Source organism: Xenopus laevis, chromosome 8S (assembly GCF_017654675.1).
Source record: "Xenopus laevis strain J_2021 chromosome 8S, Xenopus_laevis_v10.1, whole genome shotgun sequence".
Classification (NCBI taxonomy): domain Eukaryota; kingdom Metazoa; phylum Chordata; class Amphibia; order Anura; family Pipidae; genus Xenopus; species Xenopus laevis.
Genome location: NC_054386.1, coordinates 52,622,409 through 52,646,063, shown reverse-complemented (window position 1 = coordinate 52,646,063; position 23,655 = coordinate 52,622,409). Strand labels below are relative to the sequence as shown.

The 23,655-nt window shown below is 40.8% G+C and overlaps 1 protein-coding gene across 3 annotated transcripts in view; it reads left to right on the top strand.

The window, feature by feature from the left end:
• LOC121397804 overlaps positions 1-16,597 on the top strand; it is a 58,068-nt gene extending 41,471 nt beyond the window's left edge. For all 3 annotated transcript variants that reach the window (XM_041575410.1, XM_041575412.1, XM_041575411.1), the window contains one exon: positions 814-16,597. In XM_041575410.1, the coding sequence (XP_041431344.1) occupies positions 3,878-8,143 (4,266 nt within the window). In that variant the 5' untranslated portion in view covers positions 814-3,877 and the 3' untranslated portion in view covers positions 8,144-16,597. The remainder of the gene's footprint in view (positions 1-813) is intronic.
• The last annotated feature ends 7,058 nt before the right edge of the window (positions 16,598-23,655 follow it).

Below are 23,655 nucleotides of genomic sequence, written 5' to 3'. Positions count from 1 at the left end.
CCTTGTCCAATTGCTGTCAATATGTGTTCATAATACTCCTTGTCACGTCTTTTCAAATCTGAGTAGCGCACTTGAATTTAATTAATGGTTCTCCTAATTCCATATTTGCGTTCCAATATATGCATGAGTTTGGTCATCACTCTGTTTTTATATGCATTTTTGTTGCTTACAGTAGGATTATGATAAGAGTGATTAGCTAAGTAGCCAACTATAAATCCAAGTTCCTCAGGTGTGAATGCAGATTAATGAGTGTGAAATCAGGATTTCCTGCATCATGTCATGATTCATATATACTGAGACAGTCTACATTATTTAAAAATTTTTAAGATGGTCTCATGCCTGAAGGATGGTTATTAGGTAGGTTCATTCATAAGTGTATGACTATGAAGATTTTCATTCATCCAGGTCATGGTATATCTAGTATAGGTAAATCTAAAAACAACTGGACTTGCTGAGTAATCAATGAAGACATTTCACTACTCATCCGAGCAGCTTCTTCAGTTCAACTGACTGGTGTGGGAAGTTCTCGGCATATAAACTCTTCCATTAATCCAATCACAATGGCACATTGTAACTCTTCAAAGACGTGACATCTGAAGAATGATTTTCTTTTTTTTTAGATTTACCTATACTAGATGCATTCATAAGTGTACTTTTGCCAGTTATGTCTAGCCCTGAATAAAAGTGCCACAGCAGTAATCACTATTGTCATGCACATGCATCTAGGTCAATAGTTTGTGATAGTTGTAGCACAACTATCACAAACTAGTAATAGTTAGAAAGCTTCAAACTAATTTACTGTTTTTTTTGTAGGTGATTCTGGATATGGATGCTGGTCCTGGCTTTTAATACCTGTTCTGAACCCCAAGACAAATGCTGAGGAAAAATACGAGTCACACCGCAGCACATGTTCTGTAATTGAACAAACTTTTGGTTTATTAAAAGCAAGGTTTCGATGCCTGGACAAATCAGGAGGAGTACTGCAGTATTCTCCTCTGAAAGTAACCTGCATTATTTTGGCATGCTGTGTTTTGCATCTCATGGGCTTACACATATTGATGACTTGGGGATAAACCACGTAGAGCAAGTTATCAATGCTAGTAGTAATGAGAATACAGATAACGGGTGGCATGTTAGGAATCAACTGATCTCCTCACTTTTTATGTAACTCTTGTCTTCATTACAAACTACAATATTGTGAACTTCAATTTGCATTTGTAAATATTTCAAAAAGTACATTTCAAAAGTACAGTCTTATAGATGGACATCATTTGCAAAGTTTGTCACCTAAATTTTGTTAAATAGAAAATATACCCCTACCCACATTTGTACATGAACACAGTTGGAATTATATTGAAATGGTGAATAAGCACTATTGAAACAGAAAAATATTTCTAAACAAACATACCTTATTCAACAGATTTATGAAAAAAAAGGTAATTCCAGATAGCTATTACACAAGATGCCTTATGAGGACAGTGCAATGTAACATTCTCCCTCAGTTTTGGGACTGAAGTCTTTTTGCTTCTATGGTGCACAGATTCCCTACAAACCAGAGGGACTTAAGTCCTTATAATACAATACTTAAGAAAGGAAAAAGGATGAGGTTGCATTGTCCCAGACAGCTAACAAACAATTGTGCTATCAATCTGTGGAATCAGTTATATTTGTGTAGGAGAAAAATATTAGACCTTTTTACATCCAGCCAACTGTCTCTGCTCTGTCAAATGTGGGGGTGTGTTTTCCATTTAGGTCTTGCACATTATTTCCCATTACATTTTCTATTTTTTAAAACATGTATTTGAAAATAGTTAAGTAGCCATAAAACTCTAACAGTAACTGCTGACATGTTTACGAGAAATGTTAACAAAGTTCTTGAAACAACAAAAACATACTGCATTTAAACAACCTCCTTTTGTTGTTTCAAGAACTTGAGTTACACAGCAAAAGTGAATAGTTTGATGTGATCATGAATAAGTTACTCCTTAGTTCTTACCAAAGACAAAGTTTATAAACTTTGTTTAGAACTATTGGTTTTATTTTTTATTTTTTTGGGAGGTAGTGTTTTTCTTTTGAAAAGTGCTGTCAGAAACAGCATCATTTCTAGATACTGCTTTCCAAGTATGATATTTTGGACATGTCACTGTAGTACTTGGTCCACATTGGCTACTGACAACTTCTTTCTGTTTTTCTAATAATTTTAAGACAAGTTTGTTATTTTCTTGTAACATTCGCAGCTTTACAGACCGATACCTCAAAGAATCAGCTCTTTGCTGTCGTTGTATTTGTGAGATATGATGGGTCATTGATTTTAATGTAGTTTGTACACTTTTCATAATTGTTTGGTTTCTCAGATTTACTTTTTTTTCAAAAAAAATAAAAAAAAACTTTATTGTAAACTTCCAACAATACAGAGCTTTATAAATACATATATAAATGGTCGATGATGGTTACAGCTTGTATACACATTTAGTATGTTGTACAAATTCCTGAATAGAGATCATTACCAACTACCAAGGGTATGTACTCGTGGAGATAAATTGTCGAGGCATATCTGACCTGTTGAATAGCCAGTGGCTAAGAGAAAAGCTTCAGTATTGTGGAAAATGAAATGGGGTAGAATTGAGGGGAAAGGGATAAAGCAAGAAAGTGGATGGCTAAGTGCAACGGGGATGTTATGACCACAATTATCCCTACTGTGATGTTTTATTAGAATCAGTTTACTTGAAAAGAAACCACCGAGGCCAGACAGCAATGAATTTAGAGATCTGGTCTGGATTCGAAGAGGACAGTTCCTCGAATCTGCATATTTCCAAAATTTTTTTGTACCAATCCTTAATAGTGGGGATATATGTAGTCTTCCAATGTAAAGGTATCAGAAGTTTGGCTGCATTTAGTAATTGTGGTTCAAGACCCACGTTGAAGGTTGCTACTGGCAGAGGGTTATGGAATAGTAGTACCTGTAGAGGATTCGCTGGGATATCAACCCCTAAAATTTGACCGGAGAGTAGGCAGACCTCTTCCCAGAAAGGTTTTATGAGGGGGCACGTCCAAAATATATGGAGTAAGGTTCCTTTTTCTCAAACGTCCCTTGGCAGCACAGGTACCAAAGGGTTAATGTCTTCTTCCCTCTAGGAGGCAGGATGACAGGAAAAAAACTGCAGGGCTGCTCCTCCTCTCCACGACATTAGCCCATCCCACTTTAGTTTTTTGTCATCCTGCTCCCAAGGAGGTAGGTAATTTTTTTCTCCCTTTATTTTTTCTAGAAATATCGCTTGTAAGGGGTATGCTTTTGCGCTGCCCTCATTATTTATACACGTTGGTGTTTGTGTGCGAGTGCAGCAGGCTTTTACGCTGCGGTTCACTTGTGTGTCATGCCTCACTAAGTTCAAAGCGAGCGCTATCTTAGACACAGCACACAGCAGGGCAAGGTATGCGGGGGCGCTACCATATTCCCTATAGAGTGACTCGGTCCTCTTGACAACGGCATGCTTCTGCGCTGCTATATGTTAAAATCATGGGAAGACATGCTTTCGCGCTGTTAATAGGCACAGACAGTAAAGGCATGCTATTGCGCTGCCACAGTCAAGTAAACGGTCGCATTGGGAGACCGGCGGTAGCATGGGACGGTCAGGGGGACGTGCGCACGCATGGCGTGATGACGTCATTGACGCGACAAGCGGTTTTCGCGCCGTTCCGTTGTTGCATAGCGCATTACTGCGCATCAGACAAAGAGGGCTTTCTTTCAGCTCGACTCTCTGCGACATTACCCTGACCGCTCCTCACTAACAAGGTAATCTTTTGCTTTACCTCTGGGGCTTTTTGGGTATACTCTGCTCCTTATCTGCTGCCTTCACTAAAATAGTGCCTTACCATTATGGAAGGGGAGACTACTTCTTCCTTGGGGCCCAGCCAAATGGGGGAACCAATTCAGCTGCCCCCCAAGAAACCCTCCAGCAAGCGGACTAAGTCCTCCGCCAGTGGCTCCTCAAAAAGACCCAGAATAGACGTCTCTCCTCCAGAAAGCAGTCCACCACCACCAGAAATGCCGGACTGGCTTAAGGATTTTCAAAAATCTTTTTTGGGGATGACTTCATCCATTGAAAAGCTGGCGACAGCTGCCATGCAAAAGCAAAAACCTACTAATACTGCTTTACATACTGCTCATCCGAGCACTTCAGAAACATGTCCTGAGTCTTCGGAAGAGGATCCATCCTTAGATCCTAATGACTCTGATTCGGATCAGTTAGACACAGCCTCACAACCTTCAAAAAGGTCACAAACTGAGGCGGTAGACGCACTGTTGGCTGATATGTTTATCACCTTAGACTTACAAGAAGAAACAAAGGAGATTAAAACCCTGGACAAACTTTTTGGCTCAGTTTCTAAACCACAGAGACATTTTCCAGTCCACGAAACAGTGGAGGAAGTGATAAAGAAAGAATGGAAATTTCCTGACCGAAAATTAGCCAGAGATAAGCGGTTGGATAATCTATACCCTTTTCAACAACAATATAAAGACAAATGGGATCAGGTTCCCAAGGTAGATGCTCCGGTGGCGCGACTCGCGAAACGAACAACTATTCCACTGGAAGATGGCACGTCTTTCAAAGACCCTATGGATCGAAAGACCGAAAGTCTGTTAAAGAATATTTTTACTTCCACCACGTCAGCTTTCAAACCTACCATAGCTATGGCTTGTGTTGCACGAACACTTACTCTGTGGGCCCAGGAAGCCATACAGGAAGCTTCTGAGGAGGAATTCGACATGTCATCTCACCTGTCTAAGATGTTGAACGCTATTCATTACTTATGTGATGCGTCAATGGATTCGCTTCATCTACTCGCTAAATCATCAGCACTAGCAATCGCTGCTAGACGGGCATTGTGGCTAAAGCCATGGAGTGCAGATCCGGCCTCCAAAAAGAATCTTGTTTCGCTTCCATTTACTGGAACCACACTCTTCGGCAGTGAGCTGGACGCGATAATTTCAAAGATTTCAGGGGTAAGAGCAATTTCTTACCCCAGGACAAGAGATCCAGGCCTCCACAGAATTCACAACGCTCGTTTCGATATTCCTACAACAAGCGTTTTCAACAGAATTTTTCGAGGAATTCGAGATCTAATACCGGGGCCAACTCTAAGGGTTTCCGGGGTTCTGGAAAGTCAACATGGAACCCACAACGTCGTCAAACCAAGACGACCACGGATAAACAAGATTCCTGATGCTTTAGCCGCCTCTATTCCTCAGGAGACGGTAGGGGGACGACTCCGTTTTTTCAAAGAGGTGTGGCTATCGAACACTTCAGACACATGGGTTCACAAAGTAATTACATACGGTTACGAACCTTTTTTCCAGCAACCTCCACCAACCAGATTTTTGAGATCCAGAATACCAACCAACCCGGACAAAAAGGCCGAATTCTTTCGCGCCATCCAGGAGATGCGAAAAAAAGGAGGTCATCGTTCCAGTACCTACACACCAACGCAATCAAGGTTTTTATTCAAACCTTTTCATGGTTCCCAAAAAGGACGGTTCTCTGCGACCAGTCTTAGATCTAAAGAAACTGAATCGCTTTCTTCAGGTCCCTACTTTCAAGATGGAATCTCTGAGAGCAGTCATCGCCAATGTAGAACAGGGCGATTATTTCACCTCGATAGACTTAAAGGATGCCTATCTACACATCCCCATCCATCCACACTATCAAAGATTCCTGCGGTTTGCACTACCCAACGAGCATTTTCAGTTTCAAGCTCTTCCCTTCGGTCTGGCCACGGCACCGAGAATTTTCACCAAGGTCATGGCCAGTCTAGTGGCCTACATGAGGGAACAGCATCTAATCATTATCCCATATCTGGACGATCTCCTTCTCCGGGCTCCATCCAAAGAGATCGCACGACGACACACAGATACTTGCCAATTCATACTACAGCAACATGGGTGGATAATTCACCCAGCAAAGAGCTCTTTGTGTCCAGCCCAGTCCATAGTTTTTTTGGGGGCACTCTTCGATTCTCGAAGACACAGGGTGTTTCTCACTCAAGAAAAAATTCAAAAGCTGATCAAAGCGACTTTGTCGACCATTCACAAGTCAGAGATTTCCATAAGAAATGGAATGCATCTCTTGGGATTAATGACGGCATCGATAGATCTGGTACCTTACGCACAATTCCACATGAGACTGCTTCAACTGGAACTGCTGCGGAAATGGAACAGGTCACCAACAACACTCGACGGCAAAATTTGTCTGTCGCGAAACACCAAACAGTCCTTGTTTTGGTGGACACGGAAACAAAATCTGGCAGGGGGACGTGCATGTTCAGTAACAAACTCTCTCATGGTTACCACAGATGCGAGTCTAGCGGGTTGGGGAGGAGTTTTCCAGGACAAGACGGTACAGGGAAGATGGTCGCCAACAGAGGCTCAGCTGCCGATCAACGTCCTCGAACTTCGAGCTATCCGACACGCTCTAGTGCACTGGACCACGGTTCTGCACGGTTCCCCAGTAAAGATACAAACAGACAATGCTACCGCTGTAGCCTATCTAAATCATCAAGGCGGCACACACAGTCAAGCAGCCTGGAAAGAGGCAGCCAAGATACTTACCTGGGCAGAACAAACAGTCCCACAACTTTCTGCCATCTACATTCCAGGCCAGGACAACTGGGAAGCGGACTTTCTCAGTCGGCAGACTCTAGACCCAGGGGAATGGAAGCTGAACCGTCAGATATTCGTGCAGATTGCCAAGAAATGGGGATGGCCCCAAATCGATCTCATGGCATCGACGTTCAATCATCAGCTACCGATGTACTGCACACGGTACCGAGATTGCAGAGCCGCAGCAATAGATGCGCTGACTATCAACTGGAACTTCGATCTGGTTTATGTGTTTCCGCCACTACCAATGATTCACAAGGTTCTGAGAAAACTGAAGTTACACCATACCACAGCCATTGTAATAGCACCATATTGGCCCAGGAGGGCATGGTTTTCGGACTTGAAGAACATGTCCATAGCCGACCCCTGGAGACTACCACTGCGGGCGGACCTGTTGACCCAGGGTCCGTACCAACATCACAATCTGAGCATGCTTGCCCTGACGGCTTGGCTATTGAAGCCGCAATATGGTCACAAAAAGGTTTCTCTCACTCAGTAGTGCAGACTCTACTACAAGCCAGGAAGAAATCCACCAAGCGGTCATATCACAGGATTTGGAAGATATTCCTAGAGTGGTGCAACCGAAATCAGTTAAATCATACATTTCTACCTATCTCAGATTTATTGGATTTTCTGCAACAGGGCCTGGACAAGGGCCTGGCCACAAGTTCTCTCAAGGTCCAGGTATCGGCTCTTTCAATTTTGCTCCAACAACCTTTAGCTGAGCAAAAAGACGTAAAGACTTTTTTACAAGCCGCACAACATATACGTCCCCGTTGGCGTGCACCTACACCGCCATGGGACCTCACTCTGGTCTTGAACGCGCTTCAAAAGCCTCCTTTTGAACCCATGCATTCCATCAGTATAAAGTTGTTGTCTCTAAAAGTGGTATTCCTAGTAGCCATAGCATCTGCTAGGCGAGTTTCAGAACTGGCGGCTCTGTCTTGTCGACCGCCCTTATGTGTGATACACGAGGATAAAGTTGTACTTCGCACTCAACCTGAATTCATACCTAAGGTGGTATCTGACTACCACATAAATCAGGACATTGTCTTACCGTCGTTGTGCCCGAAGCCCAAAAATTCTAAAGAGAAGGCACTCCACACATTAGATGTTGTACGGGCAATCAAGTACTATCTACATAGAACTCAGGATTTCAGAAAATCCGAGACTCTTTTTGTTCTCTTTGGAGCGCCTCAACGAGGTAAACAAGCTAGTTCCGCGTCTCTCAGCAGATGGATCCGAGAGACAATCATTTTGGCTTACACAGCAAAAGGAAAACCAGCTCCTTTCAGAGTGACTGCACACTCTACAAGAGCACTGAGTACATCCTGGGCTCAAGCAAATCAGGCATCCGCAGATCAGATTTGTAGGGCGGCCACATGGTCATCAGTACACACGTTCACTAAATTTTATAAGTTCAATGTTTATGCCTCATCACAGGCGAGTTTTGGCCGCAAAGTTCTACAAGCGGCAGTTTTGTAAGAGTCTTCCCCTACTATAATGGAAGGCTTTATGTTCTGCTTTTTTGTTTTTCGAATTAATCAGTTGCTTCTCTTTTCTACAGTCTTTTTCTTATTTCACTGCCCTCCCTTCTGCTTTGGGACATAACCCTTTGGTACCTGTGCTGCCAAGGGACGTTTGAGAAAACAAGATTTGTGTACTCACCGATAAATCTGTTTCTCTAAGTCCCGAACAGGCAGCACAGGATGTTCCCGCCCTTTGCTGTATTAATTCCTTCTTATTTATGCTTGATAACAATAACTAAAGTGGGATGGGCTAATGTCGTGGAGAGGAGGAGCAGCCCTGCAGTTTTTTTCCTGTCATCCTGCCTCCTAGAGGGAAGAAGACATTAACCCTTTGGTACCTGTGCTGCCTGTTCGGGACTTAGAGAAACAGATTTATCGGTGAGTACACAAATCTTGTTTTCTCTATTACATCGTCAACAATTGCCGTTTGAAGTTTTGTATACATGTTGTATCTTAGAGGGTGTATAGTACCATCTTGTAACTATCTTATAGTTTAATTCTTGTATACGGCAGCATCTCGAGCTTTTGAGTAGTTTGGATAGCATATTTTCAATCTGGACATCTTCTAACTGAGCGTTTAGGTCTCTGGACCATCTATTGATAAAGGATACTGATTCCCAATTTGTCGGTAGTTGAAGTAATTTGAATAAGAGGGAGATAGCATGTTTCGGTGGGTCAAGCAATGTACAGTACATGCTGTTTCAAATTTAGTAAGGTCCCGTCCTAACATTTGTGATCCTCCTAAACTGTGGAAATAGTGGGAAATCTGTGGGAATTTTAACTGATCCAACTGTGTGAATGGTGATAAGTTTTGTAGTCTGTCTTTGGATACAAGTGCTTTATTTTCCATGAAGTGAGTGAGTTGAAGGTTTCTTTCAATCAACCATCTCTGTAGGCTGTTAGGTTGCAATCCGGGAGGGAAGGCAGGGTTATTAATTAAGGGTATGAGAGGCGATGGATAGGAGGTAAGTGAGTATTTTGTACGACATTTATCCCATATTTGCATGGTGTTAGACAGGAGAGGATGGTCTGGATGTTTTATTCTCCTATATATGTGATCTAACCAGGGTAAGTGTATGAGGTGGGAATATGCTGACTGCTGTTCTATCTCAATCCATATTTTTATATTTGCATAATGGGACCAGTCTAATATTCTCAATAGAACTGATGCATAGTAGTATGTGTGACAATTGGGTAAGACTACACCCCCTGACGTTTAGTTTTAATTAATAGTTTTTGGCCAATTCTTGGTTTTTTATCCTGCCAGATAAAATGTTGTATTATTTTTTGTAGCTGGTTCAGTTGTGACTCTCCTATATGTAGTGGAAGTGTTTGGAAGATATATAGAATTCTAGGCATGATATTCATTTTTATAACGCTCATCCGTCCAAACCAGGAAATGGGTTTATCTTTCCAGGCTATTAAGTCTTTTTTAACCTTTGAGATTACATGTTTCAAATTTAGTTCAGCCCAGGTTGAGGTGTCTCTGGTAATGTGGAGGCCCAAGTAGGTAAGAGTTTGTGGACTCCATTTATAGGGAAAACCCTTAGATATGCAATTTATCGTGTCCTCCGGGATTGAGATATTTAAGGCCATTGATTTAGAAAAGTTTATCTTGAAATTGCTGAGGTTCCCATATACGAGGAGCTCTTGGTTAAGCGCTGGTATCGATGCTGTGGGGTTGGTCAGAAAGAACAGAAGGTCATCTGTATAGGCAGCAATTTTTTGTTGTGTGTTACGCACTGAGATGTGGCATAGGAGTGGTTCTAGGGCTAATACGAAAAGGGTGAGTGATAGTGGGCATCCCTGTCTTGTGCCATTACGGATATCAAAGGGGTCAGATAAGAGCCCATTTATTTTTAGGCGGGCTGTGGGGTTGGTATATAATGAGGATATCCAAGTCAACATTTTAGGCCCTAATCCTATTTGCTGAAGACAGGTAAACATGAATGTCTAATTGACCCTATCAAACGCTTTTTCGGCGTCTGTAGATAATAGCATGTTCTTGATTTTTTGCTTTTTGGCACAGAACATCAGGTTTACCAGTCTGTTCGTGTTATCTCTACCCTCTCTTCCCGGGATAAAACCGGCTTGTTCCGGGTGTATCAGGTTAGGAAGAAACGAATGTATTCTATGGGAAAGGATCTTCGCTAATAGTTTTATGTCAGTGTTAATTAGCAAGATGGGTCGGTAGTTTCCTGGTTCTGTTGCCTCTTTACCAGGTTTCAGAAGCAGTGTGATATAAGCTATAAGTGATGACTTGTCGAAGGACTTTCCTGAGGCAATGTCATTAAATGCTGAGCACATGAAAGGTAGCAATTTGTCTTTGAATATTTTGTAATAGGATATTGTGAAGCCGTCTGGGCTTTTGCCTGTGGCTGTATCTTTAAGGGCTGTTTCAAGTTCCTCAATGGTTAATCCTTCCTCAAGTTTGTCTGCAACTTCTTTAGAAATATGATTTAGGTTGGCGGAGGTTAGATATGTCTTAATCTTATCTAAAAAGGAGGGTAGAGTTATGGAAGCTGGGTCAGGCAGTTGATATAGTGACATGTAGAACTTCCAGGAATGTTGATGCTATTTTATCCGATATGTGTTCAATTGAGCCTTGTTTATTTCGTATCGAGGGGATGAAATTTCAATTAGATTGTGAAAATTTCAAGACTCTAGCTAATAGCCTTCCGCATTTGTTGCCATGTTCGTAGAAGCGGTGTTTTGTCAGAGTAATGACTTTGTTTGTGTAGTATTCTAGATGTTCTGCAAGTTGCTTCCTAGTTTCTGTCAATTCCTGCAATGAAGTCTGGGATAGAGTTTGCTTATGTGTTGTTTCCAGTAAGGTTATCTTGTCTATAAGATCACGATATTTTTGTTCTCTTTCTTTTTTCTTACTAGCCCGTATTTGGATCAAAAGCCTCTAATCACACATTTATGTGCTTCCCAACAGGTTACTGGTGAGGTCTCTGGTAGGTTGTTCTCAGTGAAGTACATTGAGATTTTAGAAGTTAAATCTGTGACAATCTGTTCGTCTTTTAAGAGATTCATTGATTCTCCAGGAATGGGTTTTTCTTCTGTTTAATGGTGTGGAAAGTGTAAGGGTGATCATGGAGTGATCTGACCAAGTCCTGGGATGGATTTGGCTTTGTAGTACATCTTGTAATGCATTCTGAGAGACGAATAAATGGTCAATTTTAGTGTAAGTGTGATGTCGGTGGGAATAGAAAGTATAGTCTTTCGCTGTAGGGTAGAGAATTCGCCACGGGTCGGCTAATTGTAATTGGTGAAGGAGTTTTTTGGTTTTAGTTATTTGAGTCTTAGATATGGAAGTCTGGTTCGAAGAACAGTCTAGTGTTGGCTCCATAGGGAGGTTGAAATTGCCGCCTAAGATAAGGGTACCTTCAGAGAACGAGAGTAAGTGATCCGCAATGCGTGCAAACTCGGTCGCTTGGTTGGCATTAGGTAGGTATATGTAGGTTGTTCTCAGTGAAGTACATTGAGATTTTAGAAGTTAAATCTGTGACAATCTGTTCGTCTTTTAAAAGAAATTCATTGATTCTCCAGGAATGTGTTTTTCTTCTGTTTAATTTTGTGGAAAGTGTAAGGGTGATCATGGAGTGATCTGACCAAGTCCTGGGATGGATTTGGCTTTGTAGTACATCTTGTAATGCATTCTGAGAGACGAATAAATGGTCAATTTTAGTGTAAGTGTGATGTCGGTGGGAATAGAAAGTATAGTCTTTCACTGTAGGGTAGAGAATTCGCCACGGGTCGGCTAATTGTAATTGGTGAAGGAGTTTTTTGGTTTTAGTTATTTGAGTCTTAGATATGGAAGTCTGGTTCGAAGAACAGTCTAGTGTTGGCTCCATAGGGAGGTTGAAATCGCCGCCTAAGATAAGGGTACCTTCAGAGAACGAGAGTAAGTGATCCGCAATGCGTGCAAACTCGGTCGCTTGGTCGGCATTAGGTAGGTATATGTAGGTTGTTCTCAGTGAAGTACATTGAGATTTTAGAAGTTAAATCTGTGACAATCTGTTCGTCTTTTAAAAGAGATTCATTGATTCTCCAGGAATGTGTTTTTCTTCTGTTTAATGGTGTGGAAAGTTTAAGGGTGATCATGGAGTGATCTGACCAAGTCCTGGGATGGATTTGGCTTTGTAGTACATCTTGTAATGCATTCTGAGAGACGAATAAATGGTCAATTTTAGTGTAAGTGTGATGTCGGTGGGAATAGAAAGTATAGTCTTTCGCTGTAGGGTAGAGAATTCGCCACGGGTCGGCTAATTGTAATTGGTGAAGGAGTTTTTTGGTTTTAGTTATTTGAGTCTTAGATATGGAAGTCTGGTTCGAAGAACAGTCTAGTGTTGGCTCCATAGGGAGGTTGAAATTGCCGCCTAAGATAAGGGTACCTTCAGAGAACAAGTAAGTGATCCGCAATGCGTGCAAACTCGGTCGCTTGGTCGGCATTAGGTAGGTATATATTGGCTAGCGTGTATATTCGCCCGAGAAAAGTGCCTTTTATGAATATGTAACGCCCATTGGTGTCGCTCTTTTTTCTTTAAGTACAAATTCGAAGTTGCGTGCAAGTGCTATTCCTACTCCCCTAACCTTGCTGGGTTGAGACCTACTGAGATATATGTCTGGGAAGTGCCTGTTATTCCATTTAGGAGTACAACCCTCCTTGAAATGTGTTTCCTGTATGAATGCAATGCTTGCCTTCCTTTTTTGTAGTTCTGAGGATAGTAGAATTCTTTTTTGTGGAGAATTTAGACCATTTACGTTTATACTGATTATCTGGAATGAGTCTGTTTTGTTCCTTTGCATTGTATGTGTGTAGAGAGATGACTGTACACCAGGGTCAAAGGTACGTCAATACCCCGCTGCACTGGGGGGGTTGGGTTTAGTGGGTGTTGGGATAAGGAAGAAAAGGATGGGTGTAGTATAGAGAGGGGTAAAAAGGTAGAAGAACTCCTGTCCTCACCGTGTAGGCGGGAAGAGAGGAGGTGTTAATGCGCTTAATGCTGCCCAACGGAAGCGTAAAGCATTCCCTGAGTAGATAATTATTAAAGCGCAGAGAGAGAGGTGTGACGGTGGTGGTAAGTTCTTTGCACAAGAAGCAGGTACCTAGTTCCCGATTCCTTTCGAGCCTTGGGCCATGGTAATTGTAACATCAGGTGGATGTGTGTGAGTCGTCCATGGGGATCTGAGAATGTGTTTTCATTTTCTTTTTTTTTTTTTTTTTTCCCCTTCTTTTCTTTTTTTTTCTCTTTTTTTCCTTTTTTTCTCTTTTTTCTTTTTATCTCTTTCTCTTTTTTTTTTTATTTTCTGTTCCCTTTTTCTTTCCTTTTCTCCTTCCATCCCCTTCCTCCCAAAAACTAATTCCTGCTAAAGTATCGAAAACGATAGGTACGTGACAAGACCGGGCCACAGAAATATTAAAGGTTAAAAAAAAAGACAGAGAATGATACTGCACATCATTATTAAATTAAAGGGAGAAAGAAGGGGAGAAGTAATAAAAAAATAAATAAAAAAAAATAAAAAGAGGGGGGGAGGACAGTTCCAAATGAAACATCTATCCCGTTCAGCATTGTTATTCTGATTGCAATATACACCAGTTCTAATAACATATATACCCAGCACTAATAATAAGAAGAGAGAAAGTATAAAAAAAAAAATGGGGGAAGGGCTTTTCAAAAGAAACTCCTGTTACATATTAACAATGACAGAAATGAACTATTTGAGGACATTCAGGAAATATGCGTATACCATTGGAAAGCAAAGTAAATATATAACATTTCCATTACTCTAAGATGTTCCCATCCTGATTGTGTACCTAAAAAAAAAAAGGGGGTGGGGTGAGGAATCCTTCTGTAGGTCACTCCATCAATCGGATTATGATCAACTATTCGAGGTAATCCCGGGGAGATTCCTACAATATTCTTCAAAGAAATCATTAGTTTGGCATTCTCATAGGGTGGCTTTGTGAGGGAGATAAAATGATAAAAAGGGGTAAAGAATTTGGGGGGGAAGGAGAAAGAAAAAAAAAAAAGGGTGGATGAGATCATTCTATAGACCAATCCTCTGTTCGGATGATGAGCAACTATTTGAGGTCAGTACTGAGATATATCTGCAACATTCATCAGATAAAACATTAGTCCGGCATTCTTAGAACTTCACGGTATTTTATATTTACAAAAATAGCAAGTCATGTAGATTAAATGGGCCTCAAGTACAATTATGACATGTAATGTACAATCAGAACAGTATCATTAGGAAACAGATTAATGCAGCCTTAAAATAGAAAATTATAAAAATGCAATAACTGGGTATCCTTAGTCAAACACGAAAAATAGAATCGTTGTATGGGTCTCTTTGCTGCACTGTTCCACTTTGTCAGATGGTACGCTAAAGGTGGTGTAGTCACGCTTTTGAATATGTTGAGGCAGAGCGTTTTAGATATAACAGATTGTCACGTCTGCAGTAAGAAGTAAGAAAGATTAACAAGGACTTTAACTGAAATAGTAAAGCATAGGAATGCGTTCCGCAAGAAAACATTACAGTATAAAGTTTTCTCCATGAAAAATTGAGAAGGAACTGGAATAACTGGAAAGATAACTTTAATAGAAGGCTCCAGATGCAAACCGCTATCATGTGTCCATGTCACGGAGTGGCGATTTAGGACCTTTGAGCTGGTGGGTGTTGCGTAACTCAGTTAAAAGTGTGCTGTGTTTTCGTCATCTGTATTGCTTGTAACGCTATTCACGTTCCAGCTGGAACCGAATGCCCACATCAGATCAAAATTCAAACAAATATTAGCCGGTCAACTGGCCTCCATTCGAATTATTGTGCGCAAAGCGTAGTAGTAGTAGTAAAGTACAGTACACTTATGTGCCCATTGATTCCGATGCCGTAGCTTGATCTTGCTTCGCAGTGTCTTCTGCATAGACAAATCTGCTCCATTCCTGTAAGTCTACACATGGTAGGCCCAGACTGTTAAAAAAGAACGGGGCATCGGTGGGTTCTTTGAGAGTGTAGCTTTTCCCATTTCTGTTTGCGATTAGGGCAAAAGGGAAGCCCCATTTGTAGCCTATGTTGCGTGATTTGAGAAGAGTTGTTGTTACTTCTCTTAGCAGGCGGCGCTGGAACACTGTGGAGTGCGCTAAGTCCTGATAAATATCAATGGTGGTCTCTTCCAGCTTTACCATTTTGAATTTGCTATGTAGCTATGCAAGCAACACAGCACGTCTCGCGGCCTACCCGATCTACTGCCTGCCACGCGGTGTAGTCTGTCTATCCGAATCTCCGTTTCTTTATCCTGTTCCAAGAGGTCATTGAAAATCGATGTGAGTATTCATTTCAACTCAGATTGCGGGACCTCTTCGCATATTCCCCGTATTCTTAAGTTATTACGCTTAATTCTGTTTTCAGTGTCTTCGAGGAGTCGTCGAAGAACATAGATATGGCGTGCTTGTTAAGCAATCTTGTCCGAGTTCTGCTGAACTTGCCAGTGTGAGGCCTGCTTGTGTCTCCTCGAGCGCTCCTATTTTGGTTGAAATGGCCGCCAAGTCTTGTTTGAGTTCAGCTGTTTCTTGCTTTTGTGCCTCTTTGATGTCATCTAATAAGCAAGTTAGATCCGCTTTTTGTGGTAATGCAACAATTAGCGGTGATAAGTCAGACGCAGGAGGCATGGATGTTGTCGGAGGGGGGGAGGATTGTGATCTTCTGGAGTTGGCACCTTCGTGGTCCTCGTTGGCCATATTGGAGTCACTCTCAGTAGCTCGTGTAGGAGACGATTTGTTGAAAAATTTGTCAATTTCTTTCTCCTTTCGGGTGGTAAGAGGTCTCTGTGGTAGTTAGTCCCTGAGTTGGGCCCTTTTGGGACTTCCCCATATTTCAGGCCAGATATCGTATGTTGAGCTGAGTTTGGGATCGGGAAGCAGGAGCTCTGCAGAATGCGTCCGTTCAATCTGCCATCCAAGCCACGCCCCCAGATTTACTTTTTTAACTCTTTAATATTCTTAGAGAAATTATCAAGAACGTTTGAAAGAAAATGTACATTTGAAAAATCACCTCTTTCTATATTTTCACAATTCTGAGAGTTTACAGCTTGTTCTGCTGGAGCTGGTGTATATCATTAATGAATGTATTTGGATTTTCCCTCTGTTCATCTGTTATATAGTTGCAGTTCACTGGTTCCAGATTCAAAATTATTCATCGTTATTTTCGACATCTGTAAAAGATAATTGTACTATTACATATGGCTTCATCCACTATACAACAGATCAAAAACAATAGTTTCAGCATTGCTTGCCTTGTAATTGTCCCTCGTCATCTTCAAAACTGTCATTTGTTGTATTTGCATACCCTGCAAAATAAAAATGATGTGCTGAATGTATACATCGGGAAATCTTTTCATCATAAAGGGAACTGTATTACTTGGTACCTCTATTGTAAATGATAAGGATATTAGCAGTAACTTAGGGGTTGTTCTGTGATCATATAAAGGCACAAGGCTGCAGGCTGAGTTATACAGGGAACTCTGAGTATCACTCATGTATTATAAGGGATAATGTACCCCCTACTGTAAATGATAAGGATATTAGAACTACGTTACTGAGGGGTTGTTCTGTGACCATATAAAGGCACAAGGCTGCAGGCTGAGTTATACAGGGAACTCAGAGTATCACTCATGTATTATAGGGATAATGTACCCCCTACTGTAAATGATAAGGATATTAGAAGTCACTGAGGGGTTGTTCTGTGACCATATAAAGACACATGGCTGCAGGCTGAGTTATACAGGGAACTCTGAGTATCACTCATGTATTATAAGGAATATTGTACCCCTATGATTAGGATATTGAACAAATAAAGGCACAGTTCAGCATATCATTCATAAGGAATAATGTACCAATTTGTGGACTTCTATAATATAACATACAAGCTGAGTGAGTGGTACTGTGACAAGTGCTTTGTAGCATCTAACATACATACCTCTCTCATTAGATGAATGTGTATCAGCATTATTTAATTGGGAGGACGTTCTCTCTAATATGTTCGGTGTTGAAGACCTTAAAGATATTGTTGGTTCCAAATCTAAAAAATAGTGTCAACTATTTTATAAAAATGTACATATCCATACACTATTTTTAAAAAAAACATAAATTACACTCACACTTACCATCAGTATCAACATGTCCATCGATTCCATAAATTATATCTTGACCAAGAACCTTTTTAAATTCTTCTTCATAATCAAGGTAATGCATTTGGATTGGTCCACCTCCATCAGTTGCTCATGCAGACTTTTTGTCCTCTGCTAACTTCTTTTTTAAAAGCCTTTTGATATCACTTATTCGTTTTTTACAATTATCCACTGTTCTGGGATGTGCTCCAACTGCATTAACAGCTTCACAGATTCTATCCCAGAGTGCACGTTTCCTTGCCTGCAAAGTCTTTGGCGCCAAATGCCCATATATATTGTCATAATGCATTACCACTTTGTCGACTAATGCACAATTTTCATCAAATGTAAACTTGATATTTCAGCCTGCTTTGGTGTGATGCGACATCTCTACTGCAAAGAAGCACACGCATGCCTTTTCTCGCAAGATTTTAGGTAAGCGCTTTAATTTACGCAAAGGCAAGTGTTTGCACATGTGCATAAACATCATTAATCAACTTACGCTACTAATATACGTGGTCTGCGATCTGCATTCGATACACATGGGCATTGATATGATACGCATACGCACTATCCAAATCCGAATGATTGCCGAATCGAATGATTGCGTATTGTAGTGATAATCGTACGTATTTAAATACGCATCTTTATAAATTTCGCCCTTAGTGTATAACTTGCATTATATTATTTTTGCCAAAGTGCATAACCTTGCATTTATCAACATTGATCCTCATTTTACAGTTTGCTGCCCAGTTTTTCAACTTAGACAAATCACTCTGCAAAGTGGCAGCATCCTGCATGGAACCTATAGTTCTGCACAATTTAGTATCATCTGCAAAAATAGAAACAGTACTTTCAATGCTCACCTCCAGGTCATTAATAAACAAGTTGAAAAGCAAGGGACCTAGTACAGAGCCCTGCAGTACTCCACTAACAACACTGGTCCAATTAGAAAATGTTCCATTTACCACCACTCTTTGTAGTCTATCTTTTAGGCAGTTCTCTATCCAGGTACAAATACTATGTTCCAGGCCAACATTCCTTAATTTAACCAGTGACCTTTTGTCTGGCACTGCATCAAATGCTTTCGCAAAGTCTAAGTAAATCACATCCACTGCCATCCCAGAATCGAGGTCTCTATTTACCTTCTCATAAAAAGAAATATAGTTAGTCTGGCAAGATCTATTATAAAACCATGCTGGCACAAACTCATAGGGGCAAATTCACTAAGATGCGAAGTTGCGCCAGGCGCAACTTCGCCGCACTTCGCCGCACTTCGCCAGGCGTAGTTTCGCCAGCGATTCGCAAATTCACTAAAATCCGAAGTTGCGCACAGGGGTAGTGTAAGGTTGCGGAGTTGCGCTAGCGTTGTTTCGCTATATAAAGCGAAGTTGCGCTAGCGAAGGCTAATTTGCATACGGCGCGAAATTCAAATTTCAATGGAGGAAGACGTATCTGCACTACAAATGCCTAGAAAACCTTCAAATCTGCAAATAAAAATTTTATTTTGCCCTACACATGTGCCCACTGTCTAGGTAAGTTGCCATGAGTCAGGAAATGTAGGGGGGAGGAAGGGGAGCCCCAAAAATTTTTCGATATTTTTCAGCCTATCAGCCATCATGTAGAAAACACGCCAGCGTGTTTGGGACTTAGAAAAAATTTTGACTTTTTTTTAAACAATGCCTATCTACTCTATTGCGCTTCGCCAGGTCTGAGGTGGCGAAGGAAGTCTAGCGTAAAAGGTAGCGTTCACTACACTGCGCAAGTTAGTGAATTTGCGTAGTTTCGTAGCTAGCGAAGATTTGCCTGGCGTAAGGTTGCGAAGTAACACTAGCGAACTACGCCAGCGTTCATTAGTGAATTTGCGCAGTAGCGAAAATGCCAAACGCTAGCGAATTAACGCTAGCGTTCGGCGCTTCGCGCCTTAGTGAATTTGCCCCATAGTTTTATGATTTGCTGTGAAGTCCAGTATCTTATCCTTTATTAACCCTTTGAAAAGCTTTCCTACCACTGACATCAGACTAACTGGCTGAGAACGGGTTCCTTTTTTGAATAGAGGCACCACATTAGCAATTCACCAGTCTCTCGGCACTATGCCAGATCTCAATGAATCCTGAAAAATTAAGTATAGAGGTTTGGCAATCACAAAGCTAAGCTCGCTAAGTACCCTGGGATGAATACCATCTGGCCCGGACCTTTGTTAATCTTAACATGTTCTAGTCTCTTTTGAATTTCCTCATGTGTAAACCATGCATCATTAGTTGTATTACTAGAATTGGGACGATTAAGAAGGAAACCTTCACTTACTGGTTCCTCATTTGTGTAGACAGATAAAAAATCTGTTCAGAATCTGCGCTTTTATTTTGTTTTCATCAACCAGCTGACCCCCCTCTGATAGTAATGGTCTCACCCCTTCCTGCTTTATTTTTTTTACTATTAACATATTTAGAAAATAATTTTGGATTTTTTTTACTGCTTGCTGCAATGTCCTTTTCTATTTCAATTTTAGCTTGCCTTATAGCTTCTTTGCATGATTTATTGGCCTCCTTGTACCTTATAAATGATTCGGCTGTCCCAGATAACTTTAAAGCCTTAAAAGCATGTCTTTTCTTACCCACTTCAACACCAACGCTTCTACTGAACCAAAAAGGTTTTGCTTTGCAACAACATTCCTTGCTTACAAGTGGAATATACTGACAAGCATTTTAAAGACTTCCCATTTTAGTTCTGTTTTTAACCCTGTGAAAAGCATTTCCCACTTAATATGTTGCAGAGATGCCCTTATACTGTCAAAGTTTGCGCGTCTAAAATTTTGTGTTTTAGTTACTCCCTTATAGAATTGCTTCTGCAACAGAATCTCAAAGGAGACCATGTTATGATCACTATTCCCTAAATCCTCACCCACACAAATGTTAGAGATGAGCTCAGTATTATTAGTTATTACAAGGTCCAAAAGAGAGTTATTCCTAGTAGGTTCTTGAACGAGCTGGAATAAAAAGTTGTCATTCAGCATTTTTACATACCTACTAGCTTTTTCTGTCTTAGCAAACACATTACCCCAGTCAATGTCTGGATAACTGAAGTCACCCATAGCAACAACTTGACCCAGCTGTGAAGCCGCATGCATCTGCAAGAGTAGCTGGGCTTCATACTCAACACTTATTCGAGGTGGTTTATAGCATACACCAGTGATAATTCTTTTTGTAACCTTTTGCCCAGTCAAAATCTCTACCCAGAGGGATTCTACACCCTCACCAGTGCCAGCTATTGTTATTTCTTTAGCGCATGGCTTTAATTCAGGCTTTACATACAAACACACTCCTCCACCCTTTTTAATCCCTCTGTCCCTCCTAAAAAAGTTGTAACCATTTAAATTGATTGATTTTGTGGAGGAGGTAAAGGGTATAATAAGCTCTGTGGAGATATTTGAATTGTATAAACTGATCCTGTGATCTTATCAGGGGACGCAATGAGTCTTGTAAAATAATTTCCCATTGTTCAGAGGTAAGATCAGGAATATTAAAAGTCCATTTCTTGTAGAGTTCCCGAGTATTTGGGCTGTTGAATATGAGAGTAGATAGCAGAGAGTGGTTGTTTGAGCTGTTCCTTTCTGAGCAAGTCCTCAATTGAGGATACTTGGATTTGTATTGTTCTGGGGTAAAATTGCTGAGCCAGCACATGTCTCAGTTGCAGATATCAGAATAACATCCTATTTGGAAGGTTAAAGTTGGTCTTCAGTTGTTGAAAAGAGAGTAAATTATTGTCCACATATATATCTTTAATATACTTTACATTGTATTGAGCCCAGATTCGAGGGTCAGGTATTAAGAGCAATTGCTCCAGGGACTCGTTATCCCATAACAGGGTGAATGGGGATATACTGAGATTTGTTTTGTCATTTTTAGAGTGAGTTTGTTTCCATGCCCTGACAACATTTCTCATCATTGGTGTACAATGAGCAAGATCAGAAGTTTTTCTAAATACTATGTTTCTCAACTAGGGATGCACCGAATCCAGAATTCGGTTCGGGATTTGGCCAGAATGTGGCCTTTTTCAGCAGGATTTGGATTCGGCCGAATCCTTCTGCCCAGCCGAACCGAATCCGAATCCTAATTTGCATATGCAAATTAGGGATTGTTTTAATTGTGGTTCTATAAGTCTCTCGGAAGTAATTCAAACACACCAGCTAGTATAAGCAAAGGTTTATTACATACATAGAATGAAGAAGATATACATTACCGAATGAGTAAAAGAGCAAAGCAGACAATCTACAACCAAGACTGGGAGATCCCGGAACAGTCAGCAGATTGAATCCCTCAAACGGTCCACGGAAGGTCCTGTGGCGCACGCGTCAACCCCTCAAGTGAGATCTCAACTGACCGAATGTAGACCCCCAGTTTATATAGGCTTAGCAAACAATGAGCTCATATAGTAGTTTAATCAATAGCTCATATTATTCATATAATGGTTTGGTTAATAACAGATCTTGCTTCCCATGCGCTCATCAGGATCTGGCCAGACTCCCAACAAGCACATCCGAAGCAGAGATCTTATCTTAGCAAGCTAGTAGCTGAATAGCATATTGTGCCCCTATCTATAATAAAGAATAGTCTGATAAGGGCTTCAGAAATCATAAACATAATACATATGAGAATAATGAACAAGTATTAGGTCATCAAGTTGATTCCTTCCCATGATTTCTCTTGCACAACGCTTCATTATACAGGATTATGGATTATAAGGCCGCCTTGTATACTATGATACAAAGGTTTGTTATACACAATTATAAATCATAAAGCTGTCTTTTTACACTATATTGGGCTCAATATACGACATTGGGTTCAACAGTAGAACAGTTCTTTGTGTTATATTTTATACAGTTCTTTATCAAAGTATTGCGATGAGCTATTGGGTTTAATCAGAGTATTACCATGAGCCATTATTGAAAAAACTCCTATTAATACAGGGATGGAGAGGGAAATCATGTGACTTTTTCTCAGAAAACAAGGCAGTAAAAAATGGTTTCCCCTTCCCACCCCAAAGTTGCATATGCAAATTAGGGTTTGGATCCGGTTCGGCATTCGGCCAAATCTTTAGCAAAGGATTCGGGGGTTCAGCCGAATCCAAAATAGTGGATTCGGTGCATCCCTCTTCTCAACCCTTCCAGGGAACCTACAATTTGGGCCTCTAGCAGGGTTACTTGGTCTTCTGGGTGGGGTTCCAAACACCGTCGTAGAGGTATTAGTTGGGAGGCAATAAAGTACCCTTGAATATCTGGTGCCGCTAAGCCCCCCTCGCTAAGTGGTGGAATTAGTGCTACATATTTAACTCTTACTGGCCCAAAATAACTTGGTGAGAAGGCTACGTAGTTGATGAAGGAAGGCAGGGGAAATCCAAATAGGAGTTTGCCTTAAATAAATACAGGAATTTAGGGAGGAACTTCATTTTAAAAAGATTAATTCTTCCTATCCGCGATAACGGATAGCCTTCTAATGTTGAGTTCCGCTGCTTTGTGAGGTATAAAACCTACCTGGTCTGGAGCTACCACTGAAGTAATGACAAAATTTAGCTGTCTAGCCAGAACTTTTGTTAAAATTTTATAGACCGAATTGATAAGGGAAATAGGTCTATATGAATCACAGGATAGGGGTTCTTACCGGGCTTTAATATAAGAATAATAATAGCTTCTATAAAGGAAACTGGTTCTGAACTCCAAAGGTAAATTTGGAAGGTCGAGTTGGTCAAGGTAATCTGCAATTTCAGAGGGGCTTTTTTGGAGTTTAGAGGAATATAGGTCTTGATAGAATTCGGGCAAGTTGTGGTTTACATCTAAGGGGTGCATAAGAATCTTGTTGTCTGAGTTTTCAAGAGCATGTATAACTGTTCTAGAATATTCATCTTTGGCCAGAAAAGCTAACAACTTTCCATTTTTATCGCCTTTTTCATAGAAGGCAAATTTATGATACAATTGCCCTTTACAAGCTAGTTTCCACTGAGCTTGTGCAAATTGTCGTTGTGCTATTGTGTGAGTTAGCTTGTTTTGTTCATTGGGCTTTTGGATGTACCTCTCCTCTGCCTCCTTGAGTACCTCCTCCGTTAATAACAGTGCCTGTTTGGCCTGTTTTTTTGCATGTGCTATTTTTCAGATATATTCCCCTCTAATCACTGCCTTCATAGCATCACATACACAGGGCAAAGGTGCAGAGTCTAAATTAAGATGGAAATAGTTTTGTAATGTGTGTTGAATGTCGTCTTGGATGTCAGGGTGAGATATACAGTAGGGGCTTAATCTC